At 53.0% G+C, this 22394-nt stretch overlaps 2 protein-coding genes across 11 annotated transcripts; one reads left to right on the plus strand and one right to left on the minus strand.

The window, feature by feature from the left end:
• Positions 1-555: 555 nt before the first annotated feature.
• On the minus strand, positions 556-12858 carry GATA2 (GATA binding protein 2). 2 transcript variants are annotated; one of them, XM_056336795.1, is made up of 5 exons: positions 11410-12858; positions 10071-10670; positions 7239-7417; positions 4055-4180; positions 556-3221 (listed from the first exon to the last, which is right to left on the minus strand). In XM_056336795.1, the coding sequence occupies exons 1-5, from the start codon at positions 11636-11638 to the stop codon at positions 2922-2924; spliced, it is 1434 nt and encodes a 477-aa protein (XP_056192770.1). In that variant the 5' UTR covers positions 11639-12858; the 3' UTR covers positions 556-2921. The 2 variants fall into 2 exon arrangements, with proteins under 2 accessions (XP_056192770.1, XP_056192771.1); XM_056336796.1 differs by having other exon boundaries at positions 7239-7384; positions 11410-12501.
• LOC130148333 (collagen alpha-1(I) chain-like) lies at positions 11395-21726 on the plus strand. Of its 9 annotated transcripts, none has more exons than XR_008821528.1 (5): positions 11395-11517; positions 15110-15259; positions 17666-17849; positions 17937-20640; positions 20936-21726. XR_008821528.1 is itself a non-coding variant. In XM_056336797.1 (5 exons), exons 1-5 carry the CDS (start codon positions 13090-13092, stop codon positions 21282-21284), a joined length of 744 nt encoding a protein of 247 aa, XP_056192772.1. In that variant the 5' UTR covers positions 12981-13089; the 3' UTR covers positions 21285-21726. The 9 variants fall into 9 exon arrangements, 4 of the variants coding, with proteins under 4 accessions (XP_056192772.1, XP_056192773.1, XP_056192774.1 ...); XR_008821527.1 differs by having other exon boundaries at positions 17937-18504; XR_008821531.1 differs by having other exon boundaries at positions 18352-18504.
• Positions 21727-22394: the final 668 nt, after the last annotated feature.

The following is a 22394-nucleotide window of genomic DNA, read 5'->3' on the forward strand; positions in this document are numbered from 1 at the left end:
CACCCCCCATTGCTCCCTTCACACCACTGATGATGCCAAACAGTAAGAAAGAGGCTTCCAGACTGATGGTGTTGCCTGTTACAGCAGTGCAAGAACCTATGGAGAACTTTACCCAGTCTGATGCAGTTGAAACCCACTAAGGCAGCTGGCTGCTTCTCTGCATTTACGATGCCTTTAAAACTTGTTTTTATTTGAAAAGTATTTTCTCCAAGCACTTTAAAAAAAACAACAGAATTAACCCCCGAGAAACAACAGTCCATCATCTGCAGTGTGGTGGTGCCTTAGATTTTAAACTGGTTCAGAAACTTTAGTGCACTTAACTGCGTGACCTCGTCACCCCAAAACACCACCAGAGAATGAGCTTTTGTACCTGTGCTTTTTATACTAAATCATTCACCAGCTACTTTTTTTGTCTTAGCCTAATAGGTTTTTGAAATACCAATAGACCACTCTGCATAAAGTTTAAGCTAATAATTCTACTGGCAACAATGACGACGATAATTTTTCCTTTCTCCCTATTAAAAGCAGCCTTTATGACATGAAGCTGGGCACAAGTACTTTCACAAAAAAGGTATTTTATTATTCTTAGCAGTATTCACCTTGAAGGAATATGAGGAAAGCATACACTTTTTACAGACAATATATAAACATGTTGTACATAATTAACAATAACTTAGTTCACTAATCCAAAAATAAGCAAAATAAAAATTAAAAACAGAAAATACTGAAGAATTTTTTTATGCTGATACAAGTACAAAATAATTTAAATCTCGACTGCCGTTGTCTATGCTGCAGTGACTGACAATATATTGCACTTTGTCAACTGTATCAGTAATCCCTGTCTTCCACCCACATCCCTTCCCCACCCCCTGCCCAAATCCTAAAGAAATTTGAGTTGGGTACAAATAATATACAACTGTACCATTGCAAAAGATAAAAAGTAAAAAGGACCCAATTTTTTACTTCAGTAGATTAAAAATTCTTAGATTGCTCCCAACCAATTTAGTTTCTCATTTATTTCCACTTCTTTACAAAGTGCACCTATATGCCTACGCAGACCAGAAAAAGGAGGAAAGCAGGATTTTCATGGCTGCTTGGTTCTTAATTCATTATCAAATATTTGAATTACATGTTTAGAAAAAAATTAACATACATCAATTTTTATTTGTTTTGTTGTGGTTTTTTTCTTTAAAGCAGGACTTTTGCAGTAAAGATACAATTGGCTTGATCAAAAAAAAAAAAAAAGAAAAAAACCCCAACAACAAAAGTTAAAAATCAAAAAAAAAAAAAAAAAAAAAAAAGCTTGTCACAGAGTTAAGCTTACGTGGTTTACATTATCAAACCCCTCTGTTCATCGGGGCATTTTCATCAGAAGTATAGCTAAATATGTACATTGTATGTTATACTGGAGCTTGTGTTCACGAGAGGCATCAGATCATAACAATCAATAGAATACACTTCACATTGGCAATAGCTTTGTTTTCGGTCATTTACGTACAATATGCTTTAATAATGGGAGATTTAATTTTTTCTTTTTTTTCTTTTTTTCATATAAAATATGCTACGGAAAAACGACGTTCCCCTTAGAACGATGCTTTCCCTCGTCTCATCAGCTGTCGCTGTGTCTGGGATTTGACGGATGTGTGAAGCTCCAACTGATTGTCTCTCCCTTTCCCCTCTCCAGTGATCTCAACCTCATTTCTGCCCTTCCTCCCTGTGAAGTCCACCGGGGCCTGGATGCCTGAGACAGCACACGCGCTGGCTGGCTTGTGTGGATGTGGTGGCCACACTGCCGTAAGTTTACCCAAGCAGCTAATTTGCATTTTTAAGCGACAGCTGCCAACACAACAGAACAAAATGCTTCAACCTCTAAAGTCTGTGAGTTGGATGTTTTCATGCCCTGTGATGGTTTTTGCTGTGCTAGAAGTTAGCTGCGACAGTTTGGTAAACGCCTGTATCTCACCCCTTGCTAGTGCACGATTGCCTTCCCGAGAGTTTTTTCCCCAACGGTTTGTCTGATCTAGCTGTCTGGTTTGAGGAATAATAGGGTAGCTGGGAGGGGGGCTGTTTTGTTTTTTCTTTAAACAAATTTTTCATGTTAGGGAAAAGAATGAAAAAATTGTGTCAAAATAATCACCATCTTGGGCACATTTTACTGCTACATTTTGGCTTTGTTCTCCCCCTCCCCCCCCAGTTTTTTCCCCCCTTCCAGGTTAAGTATTTTGGTACGGAAGATAGACAGAGCTAATCCAAGGGGGCTGCTGAATATGTTCCACTCTCTCCCCCTTGTTTTGAAGGCAGGTTTTCTTACAGGATAGCCATTGCAAACAACAGCACCAAAACATGCAATCAGAGGGGTTGAGGCTTTTTGTGGAAAACAAAGAGCAAAATAAATATGACTTTGTGTCTGATTTCATTTTAAAAATTAAGTTTTTATAAAGATGTCCTTTTCTTTTTTTCTTTTCTTTTTTCTTCTTTTTTCCCCATCCCTAACAAAGTCTGCGATAGAAATCCAGCATGTCTGGCTTCCAGTGAGCCGGTTCCAACCCGGGAGGCTGCTTATATCTCTTTACAATATTCACAGTAATAACAAAGAGAGAAAGGAAAGCCAGTTCCAAGCCTTTTCCTTCAGCTTCTGCCACCTTTTGCTTCCCGCTGGACCATTAAGTATCGAACAGGTGGGTTCTTTTTCCTTATACCTGAGGGGGCAAAGTGCATTACAGGCACCACTACACGTTTCTGCAGAAGACCCATCATTTGCAAGTTTTTAGTCCAGCATTAAGAGTTAAACCACATGGGAGCAAAGATCCCCTTTTGCCATCCCTACATTCTCCTCTTGGCAGAACGTTTTCTTACTTGATGTCATCTTAGGCAAAGCCCCATGTTCTTGATCTCTGGGTGGGTCTCTTGGTCATCAGGTTTTATCCCATGGCTGTAACCATGCTGGATGGGTGTGGATGTCCAAATGAGATGCTGGAAGATGGGTGGATGGGGGTAGGTGTTGGTAGGATGTGTCCAGAGTGGCTGAAAGGTGGCAAATGCCCCATGGGTGCCATATGACTAGCGAGGGCAGCAGCGCTGAAAGGAGATGATTTCTCCTGCATGCACTTGGACAGTTCCTCAAAACACTCGGAGCCTTTCTTGCTTTTCTTTGATTTGTTGGACATTTTCCTATTCCTGGTCTGAATTCCTTCCTTTTTCATGGTCAGAGGCCTGTTCACCTGCAAGAAATGAGAAAATCAGGCTCATGCAGACAAAATGACCTTATTGTGCAAAAATGAAAATATTTGGATAGACCCCATGTGTTTTTCCTGGATGGAGACCTTTTTCTGGCCCAAAAATATTGTGTTTCTCTCTGCAGAACTTGTTTATATTGATTTGTTTAATAAAACCACACACAAAAAAACCCTCTAGACATGAAAAACAAATTGGACTGAATTTGGCAGCTGATAACTCTCTTTCCTGTAGGCTTACCCTCAGTCCTCATTCATTTCCTAATAGAAGAGATCAAACTAGGAGGCACGCATTGACCCAAATTCAGTCCTAAGACATGAACAATCTTGTACTGGTAACCTCTGTTACTTACAGTTTAAATAACGTTCCAACTTGTCAAGCGATCCCTGCTTAGGATTAATTTCTTTTTAAAAAGTATACAATAAAACAAAGCCTTAGATATAATTATTTTTTAAAAAATCAAAATGAAGATGTGCCAGCAGGATTAATGTTTGCACAGAACCCATTCCAAATGGTCTCTGTGTTTCTGGAAGGAAACAGCACACAAAACGCACTTAGTTAAAACAAAGTGTGGTAGCTCTGTTTTGCCCAATTTGCCAAAGCGTTAGAAGCCAAGCTAATACATTGTAATGTCACTAAACTTAGCATCACTATGCTGACAAAGAACGGCTGTCACTTCCCAGGGGAACCTTAGAGACAGGGGAAGGAATAAAACAACAACCAAAACCCTGAAACCAATAAAAGCCCAGTATACACCATGCAGTTAAGACATCAACCCCAGCTAGGCAAGCAGCAACACATGAGATGAGTAAATACTCACATTGTGCAATTTATAGTAGAGTCCGCAGGCATTACAAACTGGGTCCCCGTTTGCATTACGTCGCCATAAGGTCGTGGTGGTTGTCTGACAGTTGGCACAACAAGTCCCTGCTCTCCTAGCCGCTGACTAACAAAAAGAAATAGAAAATTAAAAATGTATTGGCAGGATGAGAGGTCATGAGAAAGGTCAAGTTGGACTCAGTATTTAGGTTGGGTAGAACTAGTTACTAGGATTTTTACAGAGCATCAGGGCTGAAGGAAAGCTCCCGTCTGTTTGAGTTTTGTGGCCATTAGGTTTTTGTTTAAATTCAAGTATTCTCTGCAAACTGCAGCTTCAGGCCCTGTGGCAGTGTGTGTGCACAGGGGAAGTAATGAGGGAAACAACGCATCTCTAACTCCACAAACAAAAGTTTTAGAGGGGGGCAACATCATCCGATTTGTTTAGGTTTTCCCTTTGCAGGATTCTAGAATGCTCCTGAAAATATACTTGCCTTTTTTTAAAAAAAATGACCAATTTAGTTTGTGCCAATGTTGCAACTGGGTTTGAAAATAAGGAATGATCTTAAAAAAAGTGATTTTTACCCCTACTCTGGCCCTTTAAAGATGGACACAAAAGAAAAGCCACTGCATTACTTAACTGGTTAACTGGGTGCATTACTTAACTGAGTATTTATCAGAGCCATCACTGAAAATTCAGTTTCCATTTACAAGTGAAAGGGAGAAAACAAAACCGGCTCCAACTTTCTTTAAATATTTAGCAAACCAAATTTCATGCCTTGAAGCAATGATTCCACTGACCCTGTCTGCCGCCTGTCCCAGCTCAGTTCCTTGGCTGACAAGCCCTCAAACAACTGTCTTAAAAGAAAAAAAAAAAACAAAAAAAAAACAAACCAAAACAAAAAAATTCACCACCCTTTCCTAAAACTATTGTTCTGCCAAAACCAAGGTGGGGGAAAAGAAAAATGCCCAAACTTTCACCCACCTCCCAAAACAAGAACAGGAAAAGTAGAACAGCAGGCAGCCAGTAATTCCTGGATGGGCTCTTGTCTAGCAGACCCCACAATAATACGTTCTTTGTGCAAGCATGGTGTCATATAAAGTGTTACGGATGGACTAATTGCACCCCATATTTCGGGAAGTTATTTTGTATTAGAAAACTTCAGCCCTGCCTCTGGAAGTGGTCAAAATATAGTCCATTTTGTGCCATTGGATTATTGCTGAGGACTCATTATTTTCTTCTCTTAAATTAGCAGTTTACTTTCTAACGTATATCTATTGTGGTAACTTCCCCGGGGCCTTGCTCCCTGGATATTTTTGCAATTAGCCACTGAGAGCCATAAGGTGAAGCAGCAGTAGCTCACATTAATGTGCTTGGCATCTCCGCACACAGAGCACAAAGTCCCGGAGCGGTGGGTTTCTCAGACCAGAACTTTGTGCGCTTCCCTGCCTGCCGGCTCTGCTGGGGAGCTGGCACCGCTTAGGCACAGACAGACCCAGCTCTCACAAGAGGAGCACCGGGTTCTGTTCTCACTTGTTCCTGATTTATGCCATGGCCCTCTGCAACTTTCCCAAAGCTGAGAGACGGCTCAGCAGTCTAAGGCAAGAATCAGGCCCTCGGAGACTCATATATTTCAGCCCCTTACTCGCCTGTAAGAACAGGCCAAAGGCAGAAAGAGGGGGTACCCCCTACTGCAAGTACACTCATGCAACCCAAACACAATTAATGCCAGACATCCAAACACTAGTGTTATTAATATGATCACTTTGCTATTGCATGTCATAATGAACAAATTCCCAAAGATGGCCATCTCCTCTCCCCCGCAAACAAGCAAACTACAGTGGAAAAAGGGGCAATAAACAAAGCTGTAAATCAATTAAAACAAAACATTAAAACAACTACACTAAAAGAAAACCGCTCTAGTGCTCCCCAAACCCCGTGCCGAGAGCTGTGAGCTAAGTGTAACACTCTCCCAGCACACTGGAAGGTGGAGACCCATGTTTGCATATTTGAGATGGCTTACTGATACTCAACTATGCTGCTTAACTCTATGGCCTGTCCCATTCAGGCTGGAAAGCACTTGAGCCTGAGAGACGATAATGTTACACTGTTGTCTTAACATTTTTCTATATGTCAGTCACTTTAGAAGGCAAGTCATTAAGAGGCTTGCATAGTTGAAATTCTGGCTCATGACAGAAATCTTCTGTATCCCATCCCAGTGTTAAGAGCAGTAATGCCAATTTTCTGCTCTCCAAACCTCATTGAAACGTGCCCATGAATAGCTAAGAGACTTAGGCACCATAAATCACAAAGCTCCAAAAAATATATTTATTATTCTTAGCATTTTACGCATTATTTGTGGAGTAGAGTGTATTAGAAATTTCAAAACAGCAAGCATGACTGGCAAGGCTTGCCTATAGAAACTCTCTAAAGCTTTTAGAGTCAGGAAACAGATACACAAAGTTTCCTTATCTTTAACGTACAGATATCCGGATAGGAAACTACTACCAGGAGCTTAGAAAGGACTTTTTTTTTAAATCACTCAAATGAAAATACAAAGTATAGGTGACTCCATGGAAAAATAAGAGGAATTTTTTTTTAAACAGTAGGGGATTGTCTGGGGAGGGAACCAATATTAATATTGCCAGAGAATATAAGAGTGAAAATTACTTCATGGCTTTTATACAAATAATTATTAGGTAGGGAGCAGTAGCTTTGACTCATCTGATTTGTTTTGCTTTTTGGAGCTGGAACTTTTTTTTAGTACACGGTGGAGGACATTCACGTTCATAACCCTTTCGCTCCCAGTACGCCCCCAAAAACATCCCAAGAGGCCAAATAAACGAGGAATTAAATTAAAAGCTGTCATCCGAGGATAAACGGGGAGACGGATACACGATATCCCGCATGTATTGTGAGCGGCAGGGAGGCTTGGGACAGAGGCGCGCTCGGCAGGCTGCAGCGGCACGGTGGTCTGTGGTCTGTGCCGGGGCTGCCGGGGCTGGGGGTGGAGGGGGGGAGATCTGCCCCGAGGCGCAGCAGTGACCTCGACGTGACTGACCCCCGTGTACAGTACAGCTCAGCTCCGCGCAGGGGCTGAGCAGAGATGAGACACGTTTGGCTTGTGCCTGCGTGTGGTCCCTTTGCCTAATTTATCCCCAAACCCAGAAGAAAGAGAGACACCTACCAGCCTTCGCTTAGGTTTAATGAGAGGTCGGTTTTGACCATTCATTTTGTGGTAGAGCCCGCAGGCGTTACACAGGTAATGCCCGGTGCCGTCTCTTCTCCAGAGAGGGGTAGCAGTTGCTCCACAGTTCACACACTCTCTGCCTTCTAAATGGAAACACGAAGAAACCGGATTTCTTTCTTTAAAAACAAATTCACAAAAGCTTTTTGCATTGTCCTTTAGGCATTTTCCAGAAGTCAAAACAGTGTGTTAATTCAAGCACAATCAGACAGCAGTGACATCTACAGCACATGCAGCAAGGAGCTCAGTGTTTCGAGAACGGCCAGACTCCAGCAAGTATTTTATGTCATGATCAAAAATAGGCAGATCTCTCTGCAAGGTGAGAAAGAGTGACACTCTCATTGTGTCAGATGGAAGTTATCATTTCAGTAATGAGAACTCCCTTAATCTGCACTGGGCACCGTTCCCCTCCCATACCTATTGCACTCCAATGGTTAGATCCCATGTTCTCCTGCCACAAATACACATGTACACAAACACACACACCTGCAAACACAGAGAGTCAAAGGAAGAGTTTTTCTAGGATTAAATCTAAGCAAAAAGACCTCCCGTCCTGTGCTTTCTCTTTTGTTGCAAATGCTACAAGATGAGAAAGCAAAGCCGAGCAGACTGGGAATGGATACAGAATGCCAAAGTCTGTTATGATTTCTGTTCTTAAGGCAGAAAAAAGTTAATTCTGATCTTTGAGAAAGTTCAGTTTCAGCGAATACTCTGGGAAATACTGTAAAACAACAGGCTTTCAGTTCTTTCCTGCTTCGGTGATTTTTCAGCAATACAGTTTGGATTTGGTAGGGAGCAGTTTACCTTATTATTGCTTCATTATTAGTTTTAGCAGCACAACGTGGGAAACGCAGCATTGTAGAATGGCTGTATTAAAACCCAGCGTGTAACTCCTAGATATCCATTTCTGCCCAGAAAAGCTCTCTGCTAAAAGTTCATTTGCCTCTGATGGTTTGAGGGCAGGTCTGCTTAATATAGAAATCTCTCAATATAGTTTATGCAAATCCTACAGTATTTAACTAGAGAGGAAATTCTTTTTGCTAATAACTGAAGCAGGCCATGTTGAGTTCAGCAGGGCTTGCGTCTCCTTTAATCTAGGGAGTGGGTGGCTTTTAAACAACACAGTCTAGAGTGAAAAATGAGGGGAGCTCTGCGGCGCTGCATTTGTAGCTTTTGTCCCTCCTAGGGCAGGAAGCTGCAGGAGTCGTTGTGTCGTGAGTCTTAGTTTTCCTACAAAAACACTGAGTGGTCACGAACTTTCCCCAGTTCCTTGCACAGGGGTGCTCCCTTACAGAAAAAAAAATAAAAATACCAACACGTAAAACAAAACAAGAAAAGCTCCTTACTTCCCCCATCTAATAAAATCATCGGCAACTACAGGACAAAAATAAAAATGCTACTCGAGATCCCTTTTATTATCTTCAGAGACCGAGGTCTTGAATTGGTTTCCAAACTCGGGAAGCTCATGCTGCTGATTGCCTTTACTTTCTACTCTCTGCGCTACTGGAAAAATACATATAGATAGCAGCAATTGCATTTAAATGGTGGAAGAGAGGGTGCATTTTTCCCCTCAGAGGATCGGTTTGAAAGCAGAGCTGATGAGCTTGTGAAATAGCTTATATTTTTGTTGCAAAACTCCTAAGAGTTCACATCTAAATTATTGTCTACTTTAAAAACAACTACATGTAGCGTATTCATAAGCATATATGTGCAATGGTATATAAGAATACACACACAAAAGTATAGATAGCCATTTATTTTTAAAGGGCTATCTAAATTCAGTCCCAATGTACAGTAGTTTCATCTCCTTCCATTGCTGAGGATGTTAAACCAGGAAGGCAAGAAGGTTAGTGGAATTACACAAACTGTCGCAATTCGTCTGCCTAGTTCTACAACTAGTGCGATCAAAACTTCATCTATCACCTAATTTGCTGATTCAGGACTGCACTTTTAGGAAGAAATACAAGGAGGGGTTGTGAACACGGGAAAGGTCTGCAGTCAGTTGTTTGGAAGCAGAGATGTGTCTGGTTCAGAGGAGGGAAAAAAAAGGGGGGGGGGGGATAGTATTTTCCAGTTAAAGTTAGGCTGGAGTACGTTAGCGATGACTGGACACCTTAGTCTTTTGCACTGGTATGTAAACTATATTTGAACTTTTGCTCCTGTGAAATGTGAAGGAAATAAGGCCCTCTGCGAGCTGAAGCGGACCGGCCGGGTAAGTTTCGCTTTCATCCTCTGCCGGGGCCTGGGTTAGTACTAATGAAGAGACGTAGAAATGACCGGAGGAGAAATACCTATCGCTGGAAGGTCCCCACGCGTAATCCGTGGGGGTTTGCCTGCCTGGGGGGAGCAGGGTCGGGCCCCTGAGCCCCTTGGGTGGCTGAGGCCAGCTTTTCTCCGAGGGAAACGTTTTTTCCTCCTATAAATCCCTCTTTGTACAACTCGACCTGCCGGCTCAAGCCACACCAGTCCCCGTGTCTCTCGGCCTCATCCGAGCGCCCTGGGGCCGGTGCCCGGTGGCTCAGCAGCCGCTGCGGATGCGTTGGCACCCGTGGGAGCCCGGTACGAGCTCCGTCTCCGTGCTGAAACACCCAAGAAAGCGGGACCAAGCAGCCACCTGACGCCCTGTCCCGACGGGAGCCGACACAAGCACCCAGCCTCGCAGCAGCCTGCACCCTCGCCCCCAACAGCCAGCGAAGCCCACCCCGGCAGCACGGCCCTCCCACCCCGGGGGTGCAGCCGGTGCGTGGCGGGGCCGGGGGGCGCAGCACTTACCCGAGCAGGATCTGGCCTTGCTTCGCGGCTTGGGGGTGAAGCTGGACGCGGGGCCCCCCAGGAAGCTGCCTGGGTGGAAGAGGCTGCTGCTGTAGTCGTGGGCAGCCGGCACGTAGGAGGGGTAGGTGGGGATGGGGTGGTGGGTGGAGGGCTGGGCCCCCATGCTGGTGAGGCTGCTTCTCAGCGGGCTGGCGCTTTCCATCTTCATCCCTTCCGACAGCGACACTTGGTACTTGATGCTGTCTTTGTCCTCTTGCCGGGCCCCGGCGGAGGACGAAGGGGAGGCGGCGCTGGTGGAGTTGGGGTCCGGGGACACTTCCTTGGGAGGGGTCGGGGGGAAGCCGAAGAGGTGGGAGCCGGAGTGCGAGGCCGGGGTGAGCGAAGACACGGAGGCGGTGCTGGATGTGCTGCTGCCGGGGTACACCGAAATGGCCCCGGGTGCTCCAGCCGCCGAGGGGTGCAGGGGTGTCTTGGTGAAGGGGTTGACGGTCCAGGGGTTGTGGTGATGGGCAGACAGTGCCGCCTTGCTACTGTCCAGCCAAGGGATCCCGGGGCTGTGGATAAGATGAGGCCGGCACATCTGACTCCCGGTCAGGCGGGCTGTAGGAACACAAGAGCGTTTGGGATCAGCGTGGGGGGCAGCTCAGCGCGGGGGAGCCCCCCAGACCCCGGCCCGGGCAGCCCCTCAGCCTGTGGGCAGCCGGCAGGGAGCCGGCCACGGGGGATCTCATAACCCGCAGAAGAGCCTCCAGCCTGGCGCGACGGCCCCTTCACCCCGTCCCCTCCGAGGGAGATGCCCGCCAGCCCAGCGAGAAAGAGCGATGGGCAGCAGGAAGGGGACCCAGGCACCCGGGGCAGGAGTAAAGGCACCCCCTCCTTTCCTCCCACCCCACCCCTCGGAGCAAGCAGCAAACCCCTTTCTGCTCTGTCTTCTGAGCTGCTGCAACGCGCTCTCTTCGGCTCCTAAAACCACCCCAAATAAAATCCGTCGCCGATTTGAACCGGTTTGCGTTTTGCATCCGGGAAGTAGCCGTGTCTTGAGAAGTTTTAGCCCGTGCGCACACTATTTCCCCTTCCTCTCTCACCTCCCCCCCTTTCTTTCCCTCCCCTCCGCCAGTCCTGGGTTATCCCGAGGGTTAAAACCCACCCGTACCCCCCCCTTCTATCCCGTCTCCTTAGATCTCCTTTCTCCCCGGCGCCGACACACCGAGGCGGCCCCGAGCGAAACTCCCGGGCTGCGCGTCGGACACCGGCCGGGCCGCACGGCGGGGCCGGGGCAGCGCAGGCGGCGGGCGGGGCCGGGCCGGGGGGCCAAGGAGGGCAGCGGGTGCTCATTTACCGTGTGCCTGGCTGTAGGAGACCCTGGCCCGGGCATGGGCGGAATTGGCATAGTAGGGGTTGCCCTGGGAATCCAGGTGATTGAAGAAGACGTCGACTTCATCCGGAGGTAGGAGCTGCGCTGGTTCCATGTAGTTGTGAGCCAGTCCGGGATGGTGGCTCTCGGGGTGCTGCCCGTTGAGCACGGCGTGGTGGGCCATCCAGCGAGGCTGGTCCGTGGCCACCTCCATGGCCTCGGGCCTCCCCTCCCACCCACCCCCGGATCAAGAGCAGCGGCGCTCAGCGGGGGGTGGGGTGGTGCTGCCCGGGGGGTGGCTCTTGGCGCTGCCGGTGGGTTTTAGGAGATAGGGTGGCTTTTCTTAAAAAGAAAACCGCCGAATTAGTGGATTGCGCCCTCGGAAGGGTGGGGGAGGACCCCCGGAGTCAGCGTGTGCCTCTGTCAACACGCGGGTGGCGGAGGCAGGTCCAGGGAAGCGCCGGGGGGAGCACCTGTAGGGAGAGACGGGCGGGTTAGCGGCTCGGCGAGCCCCGGGGTGCGCTCCCGGCGCGCCGGCTCCCGGCCGGCTCCTTTTCCCAGCGATAAATGGATGGGGAGGGGGAAGCAGAGCCCCTCCCCCTTCCAAAAATATCCTCTCCCCCAAAGTCCTCGTCTTGCGCCCTCCCTGCTCATTGCCCCACAAAATAAACAGAGATCCCATTTCAAACTCTTTACCAGAAAAAAAAAGTCAAAAAGCTTCCTTCTTTTTTCCCCCCGCTCTCGCTACAAACGTCAACAGGAGTTCTTCCAGCTGGCTTCAAAAGCGGGGGTAAAAAAAGAAAGAACGGCAGATCTAATACAGCGTAGTTCTAGCAAGAACTCCGACTGACACAAAAGGAAAAGGAAGGGGAGAAAGAAGGAGGGGGGGGGGGGGGGGAGAGAAGGAGAAGAGCGAGGAGAAGGGTGTTTAGCGAAAGCAGCGAGTGCGCCCTGGCAGCGGCGCGGCGCCCCCCCCGCGCCCCACACTTACCCGGCGCGGGAGGCTGGGTGCCTCCGCGGGGTGGGTGACGATGGATGCCGGCTTGGAGGATGCGAGTGCCGCGAAGAGGGGAGAAAGGGGGGGGGGGGGGGGGGGGGAGGAAAAAAAAGCAAAAAAAAAAAAGGGAGGGGGGAAAAGCAGAGCGAGCGCGGGAGGAGGAGAGGAGGCTGGATGGAGGGTGTTACTCAGATGGCAAAGCCGCTGCTCTGGCCGGCTCGGTCCCATCCCCGCGCATCCTATATGAGCGCTGGCGCCAGCTGGCCGCGGCGCCGCAGACGGGCCGGGGCGCGCAGGGCCGGCGGCCGGGCCAGCCAATCCCGCCGCCCCACACCGCCCCCAACCGCACCCCCGGCCCCAAACGGAGCCGGCCCGGGGGGGGAGCGCGGCGCAGACCCCCTCCTCCGCCCCCCTTCTCCCGCCCGCAGCATCCTCGCCCGGCAGCGCCGTGGGGGCTTTCCCCGCCCGGGCGCTGCACGCCCCTGCGGGGCGGGGACGGCAAAATAGGGGGGTCCCGCCGGCGTATGCGGGAATGCGGGGGGGGGGGGTGAGGGGGCCGGGGCGGGCGGGCGAGCGAGGACGGAGTGCGGGAAGGGCTCTGCGACTGGGGCCGGCTCCGTTGGGTGCTGCCCGGCCGCGGAGCCGTAGCTCCCAGCGTCGCCGGCGGGATGCCTGGGGCTCGGGGGGATGGAAATCGGCACCGGGGAGGTAAATACGCGACAGCCCCCTAAATGGGGCACAGCAGCCGAGAGCGGGACAAACCCCAGCGTGGTCGTTCCCATCACGTTAGTTTAAATTAACTGTCTGAATCGGGGGAGAAAAAAAAGAAGGGGGGGGGAGAGAAAAGAAAACAAATAAACGCGAGGCTCCGCGCCGGCCCCGGGGACCGGTAGGGCGAGGAGGGCCCGGGCAGCGGGGCTGCTCCCCTCTGCCGCGCCGGGCAGGCTGCGGGGCACGGGGACCCTGCCCGGCCCCCTGGCCTGCGGCGGACGGGCCGGGGTCTGCTGGCGGCTGCGCCCGGGCAGGCCCGGGGAGCCCAGCCGGGGCAGGAAGGCTCCTGGGGACTCGCCTCAGCCTCCCCGATGGGGCCGCGGCGCCGGAACCCCGTTTTTTCCCCTTCGCCCCCTCTTTAAAAAACAAAAACAATTCGGGTTTAATGTTTGCAGTTACTGCTGTGCTTTGGGCCGGGGAGGAGAGGCGCAGCCCGAATCAACAGGCGTTTTATGCGGAGTTTGCGGCGCTGCTCGGCCAGCCCGGGCGCGGGTCGGGCCCTGCTACCCCCAAAGGTGCAGGGAAACCAACCCGCTTCTGGGGCGGAAAATAATAATAATAATAATAATAATAATAATAATAATAATAATAATAATAATAATAATAATAATGGGAAAGTCACTACCGACCCCCCCTGACCGCGGCCGGGCGCTGCTGCAGGTCCCATTTCCCAGGCGCTCCCCTCCCATCACTCAGCCGCGGCTTTCGGGGGATGAAAACCTCGAGCTGGACGCAGGGCAGGGAAACCGCTCCTCTCCCGGGGAGTGGGGCAGGGGGCGGCGGAGAGCGGCCTCTCCGCTCGCCGGGCTCCGGCCGCGGCTCGCCCCCGACGGCGCGGCTGGGGCAGGGGCCGCGGGAGCCGGGCGGTGCCGGGCCCCACCGGGGAGATGCCGGCGGGGGGGTGTCCGGCGGCCCTGAGGATGCGGCTGCTGCCCCGGGGGCCGCCCCCCTGGCGGACAGCGCTGGGGGCCGAGAGCCGGAGTCGGCCTCCCCCAGCCCGGCCGCCCCAGTCACTACGACGCCGGGGCTCTGACGTCACCCGTCACTGCCAAATTCGCCAGGAAATGAACTTTTTTTTTTTAATAATAACAATAATAATAATAATGATGACGGTAATAATAATAAAACTCCCTTTCCTCGCTGCGGAGCCCGTCTGGCCGCTGCGGAGCCCTAACTGTTCCCCCACCACCTCCCTCTAGTCACCCCAAACCTCCCCCCAGGGGGACCCCCAGCGCAGCCCCTCGGGGGGACCCACAGCGCAGCCCGGCGGGGCGAGGAGGCGGGGGCCGGGCTGGGGGCGCCGGCACTGCTCCCCCCGCCTCCCCGCATCCTTTCCTCTGCCGACCTCCTGCACCCAAAGCCCGGGTCGCCCCGCTCGCTCCCCCCGGCCCCTGCCCTCGGGGCTGCGTGGTGGCGCCAGGACCGCGGCGCCCCTCGCCCCCCTCTGCCGCCGGGGGGTCGCAAGCGGCGGGTCGGGCGGCAGCTCCTCCGTCAGCTGCCGGGCGCGGAAGGGGCGGTGGAGCCGGCTTCTCCCGGGACGGGCTGGTTGGCCTGGGCAGGCCGGGGACCCGCGCTGGGCCGGGCTTGGTGGGAGAGGGGCCGGGGCTGGGGAGGACAAGTGCCCCCGGCGCTGCCGAGCTGCCTGCCCTCGGCGGAGCGTGCTTGGGCGCCTTAGGCCGGAGGTGCCAGGGAGGAAAGGGAAACAAAGCAAAAAAAAAAAAAAAAAGTTAAAAGGCAGAGAGAAAACCAAGCGAGCTTTCTAAAAATCCGGCTTCTCCCCTCCGAAGAGATTTTCTTTCTACATGCACCACCCCCACCCCCGTCAAAATCACCCAAATATCCCCCCAAAACAGATTTTTTTTTCTTTTTTTTTTTTTTAAAGAAGGATGAGTATTAAATGAACCCGGGCGTTTGCAGGTAGGTCCCTTCGGCGCCCTGTTCGACCCACAGCCCGGAGGCTGCCGGAGCCGGAGCGCGCCGTGCCCAGGGGGTCCCTCCCGCTGCAGCAGGGCGGCAGGCGGCCGCGATCACCTCGGCTCCCGGACGGCGGCAAGACCCAGCGCCTAGGTACGCCCGTATTAATTAATACAGATGTTTTAATTATTGTCCGCCTGCCATCAGCACGGGGCCGCGATTTTTTTTTTTTTTTTGTGGGGGTGAGTGGGGTGGGCTGTTTGTTTTAGGCAGGTGATAAAATCACAGTTAACGAGCTGATAATTCGCTCGTGTTTGTTTTAAAAGACAAATTGTAAAGATTAATCAGGCGGCTTGATTTATGGCGAGGCAGACCCCAGCGCTGCCCGGCCAGGGCTCCCTGAAGCCCCCGTCTCGGGTTACCCGGGGGCCGGCAAGCGAAACAAAACAAAAGGGGCGAGCGGGCAGCGGCGGCGGCTCCGGCCGAGCTGCCTCGGGCCGGGCCCCCTCCCCGGCGCCGCCCGCCTCGGGCCGGGGGGTCCGGCCGCCCCCTTCCCGCCGCCGGGGTGCTGGCACCGCGGACGGCGCCTCTCCGCGCACCCGCCTCTCGCCTTTGGCACCCCATCCCCCACCCCCCCCCCATTAAAATCCTTTGTAAAATAAATGACCCCTGCAGCAGGGATGAACGATTTCTGCTGAGGGAGCGGTTTAATTCCGTGGCTGAGCTGGGAGATTTCCTAGCCAGCCGGCTCGCAGGATTTTACCTTTTTTTTTTTTAATTATGTTATTTTATTTTATATTTTATTTTATTCCCGCCATGTCCCATTCCCCGCTGCCTGCGTTTGACGAACCGGCTCCGGTCTCGGCTGCTAAATGCCGCGGCGGCACGGCTGGGGTTTTTAATTGAATTAACGCACCCAGCGGGAACATCAGCAACCCGCGCTGGCTGCTGCCGGCGAGCGGCTTAGCTCCGCTCCGCAGCCCGCTGACACGGCTGGTTAGGCAGCTCTCCCCGCAATCTGCTGCCGAACCCCCGGGGAGAGGGTCCGGCCGGGCCGGGGGCGCGCCCTGCTCCTGCACCCCGCTCCTCGCCAGCCCCTTTCCGCCTCCTCTCTCCCTGCCTTTCCCCCTCTTTTTTTTTTCCTTTCAAAAAACCGGCTCCGGTTTATTAACTTTATTTTGTTAGTACCGTTGCAATTTTTTTTTTTTTTTTTTTTTTTTTTAATAAGGGAGCTTTCCCAAATCTGGAAGCACAACTGGTTATTTTGATTTGATTGACAAGTGATGTCATATCGTTAAGGGAGGTGGGAGACGACAACATGTTTTAGCAACAGTTAGTAGCGCCATGTGATGGAGTTGACACCTATGACTGGGCAGAGGCGAAGGCAGAAAACAAATACCCCCGGCCGTGCGCGCCGTCTATTTACGCGCCCGGAGTGGGGTGTTTTCCCCCCCCTCCTTTTTTTTTTTTTATCCCCTGATCCTGGGTGCTTGGACCTGGGAAAAAGTGTACCTGAGGAATCGGGGCTGGGCTGCTGGGGACCCCCAGTCCCCGGGGCACTTTCCTCCGAGATCCCCCTTCCCTGGGTGCGCCCAGCGTCCCCCTCCTCCCGGGGCCATGCTCCCTCCCGCCTCTCAGTGAACGGAGACCCCGGGGGTCGAGACCTCCCGGGGCGCCCGTGCAGCATCTTCCCCCAGGCCCCCCTCCGCGCTCCGCCTCGAAGTGTGCAACCCGTGGCGGCCGCAAGCAGGGAGGGCAGGAAAAACTGCGGGAAAAGAAAGAAAAAAGAGGGAGAGGAGCGCTCAGCCCCGCGCCGGGCCGCGGTACTCACGGCCGCCGGGTGATGTGCGAGCCCCGGGGCGGGCCGGGGAAGGGGGCTGCCCGCCGGCGAGGAGGGGGCTGGGAGGGCCGCCGGCGGGCTGTGGGCGTACCGCTCCCACCTCCCCGCCCCGCCGGGGCCGCGGCAGGTAACGAGCAGCCCCTGGTGCAGCGGCTCCCGTCCGCCCGCCGCCCGCAGGTAGGAGCCCCGCGCCCCCCCGGGCGGCCAGCCCCGGCCGCGGCGAGCAGCCCCCCCGCCCCCCAGCCTCGGGTTTATTTCCTTGGATGTGATTTTTTGGGGGAAGTGAAGTTCTTGCTTTCTGCCTCCTTTTCGGTGTTTTCCTCCCTTTGGTCTTGTCTCCGCTTTGCTTTTCTTCTCCCCCGATATCCCCCCGTTCTGCGTTACTAGCACATATTAATGGCTGCTAATAGGGTTATAAAATGACTCGGTTACCTCTTAACCACAGCACCCTATTTAAGCTGCATTAAAAAAAAAAAAAAAAAAGAGCGAGAGAGCAAGAAAGAAAAGAGAGACAGCTCCTCGGGGAATAAATCACGGAATACTTAATGTTTGGGGTTTGTTTTGTTTTTTAAAAAAATACTATAGGAGCCTCCTTGCTATTCTCCGACCTCGCAGATGATTTCTGCGGGGTCTGCCCTCCACCGTGGGAACCCTCCATCCCAGCCTCCCTCCCTCCTTGCCCGCTCCCGCACACGCCTTCACCTGTGCTTTGTCCGCAGTTTGCCCGGTGCCCGCCACCCCCCCCGCACACCCCGGCTCGCTCGGCTCCAACTAAAGGGGAGGAAAAGCCTCAAGTCGACGCCAGGCTGCCCACAAAAACGTCTTTTGTGCAAGTTCCCAAAGAAAAACGCGTGCGGGGTGCGAGGGGGGGAGTTGCACACGCACAGCTTTGTCCAGAAAAAGGTATAAGCATTATTTTCAGGCGCTGCCAGAACAGATTTCGTTCTCAGGAGCTCGCTTTAATTTTATTTTTTTTTTTTTCCTCGCAAGGTTGTTTCGGGCGCAGCTGTTGCAGGAGGGAGGAAAGAGGCCGATCCCGCAGGTTTGGTTTGTTTCTCCGCAGGCAAAACTTTGCTGGGGAGGGCTCGAGCCCGGACCGGGGAGCGGGGCTCGTCTCACACCCGGCACCGGCACCGCCCCTGGCTGCCCCCACCGCCCCCGGCCCAGTCGCCACTGCCCTTCCCCTGCGCGCCGCGGGGCTGCAACCAGGCTGGGGTTTAGACTTCCGAGAAAAAAAAAAAAAATGCGTTTAATAAAGATGCTCCGTGCTCTGGGGGAGAACAATCCCCGCGACTGAAACCTGCACCCCCTTAGTGAAATCGCTTTTCTTATTGAAATCGCCTCAAATCCAGGCAGGATCCGCTCCTGGTTGCTTTTATTATTTTTTTTTTTTCTTGCCTTCCAGCCACAGCACCCCAAAGCAAAAGGAGGATAAAGAGAGGAACTTTGCACATACAACAACAACAAAACAAAACAAAACAAAACAAAAAAAAGAAAGGAAAGAGAGAGGGTGTGAAAGAGCCCGCGGAGAGGAGCGGCCCGTTCCCGATGTGGCTGGGTAATTTTAAATCATGCAAAGCCCCGTAAAGCTGCCGCACGGGACTGGGACCGGGAGGACTCCCCAGCAGGCAGGTGCAGGGGAGCGGGGCCGGGCCCTGCCGGCTTTCCGGAGCAGAATAAACCCTCGCATCTTTCTTTTCTTTCTTTTTTTTTTTTTTTTTTTTTTTAATGCCCAAATCTGCCAACAATGGGAGCGAGGAAGATAGGATGTGGCTGCGGGGAGGGGGCGCGGGGCTCTGCACACCCTGTCTCCGGGAAGTGTCTGCCTGGCCGCCCTGGGTGAAATGCAACTTTCCAAGATGGAGATTTAAATAATTACCCCGGTGACAAGGGGGAGGGGGGAACAAAACCAAACACCAAAACCAACAAACAGACAAACCTCAAACCCAAACGCGGCCCGGCAGCCCCGCTCCCCGCAGGGTGCCGGTGAGCGGGCGGCGCAGCGGGTGCGCCCCAGCCGCCGGGCAGAGCCGGCCGAGCCCCGCGCTGCACCGGGCTCAGCCCGGCCCCGGCCCCGGCCGGGCGGGAGGAGGCGGCCCGGGGATGTCCGGCCATGCCGGGGGCATTTTTTCGTTCTTTACAAAACCCTGCCTGGTTTGTCCCCAGGGGAAACTGCCCCGAGCGATGCGCTCCGGCGGCGGAACCCGCATCCCGCTGCGCTGCGGCGGCGGAGCCGCGGTGCCGGTACGGCAGCCCCCGAGCCGCGCAGCCGCATCTCCTTACCTTGCCTTTTGCCCGTCCTCGTTTTTCTTTCAGTTTTCTGCCCGTTGCCTGGAAAAGGCCGGTTCTCCTCCTCCGCGGGGCCGCTCCGCGGGCTGGAGAGGGGGGCGCCGGCCGTGGGGAGCCTCCCCCGCCTGCCTGCGCCGGGAGCGGCGGCTCTGCCGCGGGCGGTGGGTGCGCGCAGCCCGGCGGAGGGGCTGCCCGAGGTGCGCGCCGCTTAAAACTGGCAGCAGTTTTCGAGCTGAGCCTTTTTTTTTTCCTCTCTCTCTCTTCCCTCCTTCCCCCTTCCCTTCCTCCCTCCCTCCCTCCCTCTCTTTTCCTCTCTCCCTTCTTTCCCTCCCCTTCTCTCTCTCACTCTCCTGCATTCAAGGATGGCACAGCGAGCCACTGTGTATTTATGTACATAATAAGACAGCTCGTCCCCTCCACTTCATTTGCATCATTACAATATCTGTACAAGCACATCACATTGTCTGTTGCTTGCACCTTTTGTTACGGTTGCTGTCACAGTCTACGCGACTTGACTTTCATATTTTAAATGAATTGATATTATACCAACAGCACACACTCACATCCCAGGCGCTGGGAAGCAGGGCTCTGGCGCGCCGGGCGCCGCAGCCCCAGCCCCAGCCTCTCCCGAGCCGCTCACTTCTTCCACCGGATCCCGCGGAAGGTGGGGTGGGGGGAGCCGCTTAGTAGGATCATTTATTCGTATAAATTATTCCTGTTCGTATTCGTTTTGTTTCCACTCCCCAGTGAAGCAGATGTTTGGGGGGTTTGGATTTTGGAGATTTTTTTTTCCCTTTTTTCACTGGCCAGCCTGGCTTTTGTATAACGTCGTGCTGCTTCTCCCCCCTTTTCGTTCCCAAACTCAGCCTTTCGGGCTATGCACCTGCACGTAAGAGAGGCAGCAGAGAAGCTGGAAGAGGCGCAAGCAGATATTTTGTGACGCGTCGTTGTTATAGCTAGGAAAGAAACGGTAGATACATATTTCGTAGACCACTAGGAAATTCAGCAGAACGAATGTTTTTGGAAACCTTTGCGCTCCCCAGCCCCGTCTTGGCAGTCCTCACCTGCTGGGTATTTTGCTCCCGGTGCGTGTGTGAGCGAGGCTGGGGGAGATGCCCGCGCCAAGCGTCCGGTGCCGGGATGGGGTGGCGGGCGCCGGGGCCGGCCGCGGGGAGCCGCGCCGCGGGGGGCCGTAGGGGCCGCGCCGAGGCGCCGCGGGGCGCGGCGCGATTCTCCCGGGGGGGCAGACGAGACCCCCGCCCGGGGCTGCGGAGAACCATAGTAATGGAGAGAGACAAAGGCCGGACCGTCCGGCGGGGGCCCCTGCGGGAACGGGGGAACGAAATACGGTTCAGGAAGGGAAGGAGAAAAGTTTCGCGGGAGAAGAATTATCATCATAATGGAGGTAAAAATGTGAGCAGGGGAAAGGAGGGGGGGAGGGAATCCTATTCTGCTGGCATTTTCTGTCTTTGTGATATGGTTCGGGGGAAAAAAGGTCCTTGATATGCGGCAGATAATTCTTATCAGCACCACGCAGCCCATTTCCAAAGTAAGTGTTTTAATTACTCCTCCTGTATTACCCTTCATCCTCTGAGAGGAGATACATCACCAGATTTATGCAGGGGAAAAAATACAAAAGAATGCGGTATTAAAATATATACATATATATATATCCCACTCTTTTTTTCCCTTGTGCCCAGGAAGAGGAGACGCTGTCGCCAGCCGCGCCCTGGGATCGCCCCTGCACGGAACGACTCTCCAACGAGGGACCGTCGCTCAGGCGGAAAAACCGACGGGCCGAACGGGGTTCGGAGCCTGCGGGTGTCACCCCGAGCGGGGGCACAGGGGGGGGCCCGGCCCGGGGGTGCGGCCGGCGGGGGCGCGGGGCTGCCCGCCCGAGCTCGCCGCGCTGCTGCCTGCCCGCCGGCCGGGCTGTCCCGGGGCCAGGGTCACCCCTCCAAGTGCCACCAGAGGCATTTGAGGGCGGGGGGCCTGCGATTTTTCCCCTCACGCCCGCTGGAAGAGAAGAATGTTTTCCTCTGCTGTTAGCTTTCCTGCTAGATGTCATCTCAAAGTCTGGGAGGAAGGGGGGACCGTGCTCTGCTCTCTTCCACGGTAACAACCATATTCTGCATATTGAAAAATATGATAGACAGTGAGGAAGGAGCTTTTTTTTTTCCCCCTTAAAAAAAAAAAAACAAAAAAACCAACCTTTTCAATATTGATTCAACAAAAAGAGAGGGAGAGAATTTAAAAAGAAGAAGCAGCACCAGCAGCAAGGAGAATATAGGCTCAGCAGCTCTCCAGGTTCGCTTCCTTATTATTACTATCCAGGGGTAATTTTTCATCTCTGCTAGCTAATCTTTGTTCCTTGTGAAGATAATGAATAGCCCAATCCTTATCTCCTGGGCTCCTGGAGGCTGCTGGAGAATGGGGTTGAACAGGGTTGAAAATTGGTTCCAAAGTGCTGCTGAATAAATGGTGTTCCTTATCTCTCGCTTCCAGATTATCGGAACCCTTTCAAAACTCACACCACAAATACAGCCACCGCATCTAATGCATCATTTACCAGAGCAGATCTCCGCGTTTGATCGGCAGATAGGCAAAATCTATGTATTACTTGCTTTACTTAGTATGCATGGACGCTGGGCTGCTGTGCATGCGGGGTGCCCCCGGCCGGGCCTGGGACACCCCCGAGACTCTGAGCACACGCAGGTCTTTGCTGTGGACTCTGTGGAGTGACAAGAGTGTCCCCTGCCTGTCCCTGACCCAGAGGAGCAGGGTGGGACAGCAACCCACCTTGCAAGGTTGCTGCATGCTTGGAAATTTGGGGTTGCTCTGCTGGGGAGCTGGGTGCATTTGCAGGGAGAGGGGAATAGGTTGTGAGCATCATCCTGGGCACCCCCAGGCACCCCCTTGCACTTACAGTCACTCCTGCACCCACAGGGCGCATTAGCCTGCACTCATGAGTTGTTGCTGCTCCAGAGGTGCTGAGCTCTGGCTGCATGGCAGCATCACTGCCCCACCCCCATTCCCCACACCCCCCCGAAAACTGTTTTTTAGGCTTAGCTGTGCCCTAGTCCTGCCCCAGCCTTCAGCAGTCTCAGGGTCCATCTTGAACAGTCTGGTAAAACCTCCTAAAACCCCAGGCTTGTCCCC

The sequence above is a fragment of the Falco biarmicus genome, chromosome 4 (genome assembly GCF_023638135.1).
Source record: "Falco biarmicus isolate bFalBia1 chromosome 4, bFalBia1.pri, whole genome shotgun sequence".
NCBI lineage: Eukaryota > Metazoa > Chordata > Aves > Falconiformes > Falconidae > Falco > Falco biarmicus.

Coding starts and splice junctions, on each gene's coding strand:
- LOC130148333 (XM_056336797.1), top strand. CDS start 13,090: ATGCCTGGGGCTCGGGGGGATGGAAATCGGCACCGGGGAG. Junction 13,130..15,109: donor TGGAAATCGGCACCGGGGAG/GTAAATACGCGA, acceptor GGGCGTTTGCAG/GTAGGTCCCTTCGGCGCCCT. Junction 17,989..18,351: donor GAAAGAGGCCGATCCCGCAG/GTTTGGTTTGTT, acceptor CTTGCCTTCCAG/CCACAGCACCCCAAAGCAAA.
- GATA2 (XM_056336795.1), bottom strand. CDS start 11,638: ATGGAGGTGGCCACGGACCAGCCTCGCTGGATGGCCCACCACGCCGTG. Junction 4,181..7,238: donor TTAAACCTAAGCGAAGGCTG/GTAGGTGTCTCT, acceptor TCTTTTTGTTAG/TCAGCGGCTAGGAGAGCAGG. Junction 3,222..4,054: donor TCTACTATAAATTGCACAAT/GTGAGTATTTAC, acceptor CATTTCTTGCAG/GTGAACAGGCCTCTGACCAT.